The following is a 5720-nucleotide window of genomic DNA, read 5'->3' on the forward strand; positions in this document are numbered from 1 at the left end:
TTCTTCTTTTTTTGTTGGCATTTTTTTTTTTTTCTGTCTCTTGAAATTAGAGCGACTGGCGACTGGCGACTGGCGACCGGGCAAAGTGGGCGTATGCCCAGTTCCGTTTCATTTAGTTTTCAGTTTCCACCTAATTTACCCAATTGGGTAAAAGTGCTTTGTCATAATCAGCCCGGGAGCAGGGTTCGCATATCTAATGAATGGAGCTCAGGCCCGGGCCACCATTCCTCGCTCCAGCCAAAGAGTAGGCGCCATAAAGCAAACTTTTCGCTCGGCTTAGAGAACGGTGCTGCCCCATTGGAATGGGTCTATTTGCCTCTACGCTCAACTCTCTGCTGGGCACATATTTATCGAGTTGCTAATAGGCTGTCACATAATTAGCCTGCTAACAACAAAATCGGTTGCCCAAAAAGGTACGGATACAGACAAACCGAGAGAGAGAGAGAGAGAGAGAGAGAGAGAGGGAGGAGAGTTGGAGCGAAAGGACATTAGCATTAGCCGGGCTGAAAAGTCAAAGATCTTTGCGATAATGTCCCACGGTGTCGTTGCCAGCGACTAATGCGCTCGGCCAGCTTTTGGGTTTCCAAATCCTTTGAATTCGGACTATGGCAATGCGCTGTAAACGGATTTATCTCAGATTCACGATAGTCGGCCACAACAAAGTTTCTACCTTGACAGAGCTTCAGATCTTTTTGTAGCCACGTGTCACGCAGTTGACAAGCAAATAGCAAGTAGCCCTGACAGCCTTATCTCCATTTTGAATTATAATAATCGAAAAGCCTTTAAGATATTCATAGCAAAGCTCTGTGGCTAGCGCAGCTACCCGCAGTGCTGAGTGCAGTGGGCAAAGGCTTCCCAAAGGTGTCATTAAATTACCAAAGTGACTTTGAAAAATGGTGTGAAAAATGAGTTCAAATCGAATCATGCCTCGCTCTCTCTCTCTGTCTCTGTCTATCTTTGTCTTTGCTGAGCATTAAACGCATTTTGCATGGCTGTTGCAATTAACATCGCCGAACAGCAGCTGCAATCAGGCAATAAATATTCGATATGGGGCGATGCGAGGCGATGATTATTGTTTCAACGCCTCAATAATTCGAACCATTTTTAAAAAATCGCTCACAAAAAAGGCAGCACACACTCACACTCACTCACACATACACACACACACACGCAGCAAGGATACAGGACGAACAGGCAGACAAATATTTGTTGCCGTTGGCCAAATGCAAAATGCAAACGCAGACCGCGCTGTAAGTTGTGCGTGTGTGCGTGTGTCCGTGTGTGTGTGTGTTGGCCAGGCCATGTTGCTGGCTATGCCAATGGCCAGTGCTAATTGCCAATTATGGACAAATGCGTTCGTGCGCGAAATTAAATTAACCCCTTTTTTGTTTGACACTAGCAGAACAAACGCCACGCCACGCCACGCCACGCCCTGCACGGCCCCAACGTCCCCAACCTGGGCGCACACATCCTGCTCATGATCCTTCGGCAAGTGCAGTCCTCAATCGCTTGTTACCAAGTGCCCCGGCATGTCATCAATCAGCCCAGCCACGTGACGCGAACAAAACATAACTACGCGATGCGCAAATATGAAATATATTTATGCGCCTTAATTGATCCGCACTAATTGGGGTATATGCGAGCGCTGACTGAAGATGCGACAGAGATGGAAAGAGATGTGAGATGTTGAGAAATGTGAAGTGGACTTAGAGGAAGTGGGTGCTGAGTTATTCTTAGTCTAAGCTGAGCTACTCTCTGTCTATGGTGAGATACTCTTAGAGAATAAACAATTGCCGGTCTACGCTGAGCCACTCTTAGTCTCTGCTTTAGTTAGTGCACTCATATTGTTGAGTTTTACTGCAATACTTACTATAGGCAATAAGCCTAGAAAACTCTGCTCAAAGTTCATTTGGTTGCTCATTTGAAAACAATATTAATTAATTATATTACTTTTATATATAAAATATAATATATATAATATATAAGAGCAATATATTTTTTAGTATTTTTATATAAATTATTATATTATATTAGTGTATACAGTAGAACTCGATTATAGCAAGACTCTATTAGCATATAAGTCTGTCAGGGGACTAGAATTCGCTTTGCAATAACCGGACTCTATTACATACATTTTTAAAGTATATTTATTGATTTATTACTTACGCCATTTATATTTTTATATAGAGCATCTTTAGTTTGGCTTTTGTAAAATTTGCCATTCAGAAATATCTTTGTCGTTTTGCGCTGTGGTCAACTGACAATGTACACATCGTTGTGCAATTATTAAAAATTGACTGATTGGCACAGAGTATAAGCACACACACACACACACACACACACAAAAATACATGAGAAAAACAACAGCAACAGCAGCAACAACAGCAACAGCAACAGCAACAACAACAACAGCAGCACAGTCAACACCCAAATGAGTTAAATGGCAAACTGAATCGAACCGCATTCAACCACCACATTACAAGCGCGCATTAAAAATAATACAATTTTGAAAGTTTCATAAATAGCGGCTGTCATTACAATTTATTTAATATTTATATATTATTTACCCAAGCAGCGCTCACTCCCAGCAACAGCTGCTGGTAAAGTGAAAAATGGAAAATGGAAAATGAAAAACTGAAAAAAAATAAGATAATAACACGCGTCGTGTCAGATTTTCAGATGTTCGGATATGTTAATGCAAACAATGGGCCATTTCATGAGTTATTTTTGTCAGATGCCAGAGCCGAGCCAAAGAGTTAATAAATTATTGTATAGAGCACATCAACAACAACAACAACAGCAACAACAACATCAAAATGTGTATCTTAACCCATCAATAACAATTAGTGCCGCAGTCGAGGTAGTGCTTTGATTCGATTTAATTTGCATCGTTTCACTCGTATTTATCCGGCTTCTTGTTGGCCGCATCGGAGTCTGGCTCCTTGATCTGATCCTCCTCGCCTTGCTCCTCCTCTTCCTCGTTCTCCTCCTCGATCCGGGAGTGCTGGCTGGTGCGCGGCGTGGGCGGACGGAGAACCGTAACCACATAGCCACGCCCAGTCGAGGACGGCTTGTTCATGTTGAGGAATCGATGACGCAGTCGCTCGCGCTTCTCCCTATGCCGCTGCTCGATCAACTCCTCCAGATTCACTGCGTAAACGGATATACACAATTATATATACCCTATAGGCATCTCCAATAAATACTCACTGCTGGTGCTGCTCTGCTTGTCCTCGGACTCATTCTGCCTCTTGAGGATCTCTCGCAGCTGCTGCAGCGAGGTCGTCATGTCCACCTGCGAGGAAGTGTTCTGAGTCAACAGACTGGGCGACGACTGCGGCATATAGAAGCCCAGTTTGTTATCTGAGTGCAGAGGCCAGAGAGTCAACAGAAGGGAATACTCAACAGCCTCATGGCAGCTTACCCAGGGATGGAATCAGTTTGGCTGTGGAATGTACTGGGGGTGCAGTGCGTTTGGATTCGTCTATGTAGGGCAGCTCGTTGGGGAACACCTCGTCCCAGTACTGATCTTTGAGCAGCTCAGGATGCTCCTGGTGCATTTCGTCCACAATCAAGTAGGAAACCGTCAAGTTGCGATCGATCATCCAATTGACCTGTAAGAGAGAGCTCATAAATCCTTGCACTTATATGCATACTCTTCGGCTTAGTCACCTCGAAGTCATCATCGTCTTCTCCGAAGGGATTTATCAGCGACTCGGCCACCTTCAGCCAGCCCATGTAGAAGAAGAACCGCAGTATGCTCAGTATTGGAAAGTATTTCACGACCAGGTTGCTGGCCGTGGGACTCTGCGGATTATCTATCCACTGTGAGCCAATGATGCTGCACAGGAAGAACGTATAGGTGGCCAGGGTGACCACCTGGGTGTAGACCAGTGGCACGCTCACCCAGTCGTAGTACAGCAGGAAGCCGCACAGGCCGCGAAAGCGATTCAGCTCATCGATGATCGTCTTCACGGCGTAGTCGTCTCGGATCTTGTTCTCCCTGCGGGCGCGCATCACAATGCTGGCAGCCCACACGATCGGCATCCAGTGCTTGGGATAGTGGGGAAAGGCCAGATCCAGCGTTTCAATGATCTGCTTCTCGTTCTCCTGCAGCAGGCCCGCCTCGATGATTTGGTTGTAGGTGGGGAAACGCTTCTTGACGCTGGGCGAGATCATCGTGAAGACGATTGTCTGGCAGAGGCAGACGTAGCGCATGATTGTGCGCCGCATGGCCCGAGCACGATCGTCAAAGCCGTGCACGCTGCAGCTGATCAGCGTGGCTATCGAGTCCGGCCACGGAATCGTCGTATACTGCGCCCACCAGCGCGTCATCACAATGGCCACAAAATAGCCCATCACAAAGGACAGTGGTATCAGATTCAACTGGCTGTTGCAGTACATCACAGCATACTCGAAGCCACTGAAAGGTTGACAATAGGTGAGCAAAGTCTGCAGGCTAATGGAACTAATGATAGCTTACTAGCGCAGTGAATTGTTGAGACAAACTCGATAAATGAACGCCAGGATTGCATAGATGGTTACAAATACAATCAAGTCAACCCACATCAGCTTGTAGATGCTGCCGCGCCATCTGCAAGAAATCGAACGCAACGTTAGGCCGCACTCGCAGGACCCGCGACATAAGATCCCATAGACACTTACCTAAACAATAAGCGCAAAAAGTTGCTTATGAACTTTCTGGAACTGACGTCTGCCGTATAGGTAACAGTCATGATTGAAGCGCTTCAAATTACAAACTGAAAGTAAACGCAATAAAAGCAAAACAGAAACTTTTTTAACGCCTACTCTGTTATAGTCTCTGAATCTCTTTTCAATAGATGTGCATACTGAGTTGGGCGTCAGATGAAGGCGTGAAGGGGTCTAATAAACAATGAAATAATAACCAAGTAAGGGTGATGGGGTGGACATTGGATACATCCACAAAGATGTAATTAAGGCACCTACATGACAAAAGCTGAATGCTATTTATATTGAAACTTGTGTTGGGGCCGCTGCATGACAAAAGCTGAATGCTACGAGACTGCATATTATGAAGCTAAACCCTGACTTAAGTTACATACCCTGACGTATGTTATTATTAATCAATCATATTTATATTGATTATATTTATATTGATATAAATCGACATCTATTAAACTTGTGGAATTATTTGTCATATTATCATATTTATATTGAAACTTGAGCTGGGGCCGCTGCATGACAAAAGCTGAATGCTACAAGACTGCATATTATGAAGCTAAACCCTGACTTAAGTTACATACCCTGACGTATGTTATTATTATCAATCATATTTATATTGATTACATTTATATTGATATAAATCGACATCTATTAAACTTGTGGAATTATTTGTCATATTATCATATTTATATTGAAACTTGAGTAAGGGCCGCTGCATGACAAAAGCTGAATGCTACGAGACTGCATATTATGAAGCTAAACCCTGACTTAAGGTACATACCCTGACGTAAGTTATTATTGAACCTTTTAACCTGACGTAAGTTACATAATCTATAAGTATATAACATATAATGTATCACCCAATCAGTATTCCTCGATTTCGATAACTATTTATCGATTTCGATAACTATTTATCGATTTCGATAACTATTTATCGATTTCGATAACTATTTATCTATTTCGATAACTATTTCAATAACTATTTATCGATTTCGATAACTATTTATCGATTTCGA

At 43.4% G+C, this 5720-nt stretch overlaps 1 protein-coding gene across 1 annotated transcript; it reads right to left on the reverse strand.

The window, feature by feature from the left end:
- Positions 1 to 2513: 2513 nt before the first annotated feature.
- Positions 2514 to 4804, reverse strand: Best4 (Bestrophin 4). Its single transcript, XM_018099273.3, has 6 exons — positions 4666 to 4804; positions 4484 to 4594; positions 3673 to 4423; positions 3425 to 3614; positions 3211 to 3363; positions 2514 to 3150 (listed from the first exon to the last, which is right to left on the reverse strand). The coding sequence occupies exons 1-6, from the start codon at positions 4734 to 4736 to the stop codon at positions 2894 to 2896; spliced, it is 1533 nt and encodes a 510-aa protein (XP_017954762.2). The 5' UTR covers positions 4737 to 4804; the 3' UTR covers positions 2514 to 2893.
- Between the last annotated feature and the right edge of the window lie 916 nt (positions 4805 to 5720).

Source organism: Drosophila navojoa, chromosome 4 (genome assembly GCF_054131105.1).
Source record: "Drosophila navojoa isolate 15081-1374.11 chromosome 4, UAZ_NAV_1.0, whole genome shotgun sequence".
NCBI lineage: Eukaryota > Metazoa > Arthropoda > Insecta > Diptera > Drosophilidae > Drosophila > Drosophila navojoa.

What these genes read in the sequence shown, in the direction of transcription:
- Best4 (XM_018099273.3), bottom strand. Translation starts at nt 4,736, where the DNA reads ATGACTGTTACCTATACGGCAGACGTCAGTTCCAGAAAGTTCATAAGC. An exon ending in TTTTTGCGCTTATTGTTTAG is followed by an intron (nt 4,595 to 4,665) that starts GTAAGTGTCTAT and finishes GATTTCTTGCAG; the next exon opens with ATGGCGCGGCAGCATCTACA. An exon ending in CAAGCAGAGCAGCACCAGCA is followed by an intron (nt 3,151 to 3,210) that starts GTGAGTATTTAT and finishes CCGTTTACGCAG; the next exon opens with TGAATCTGGAGGAGTTGATC.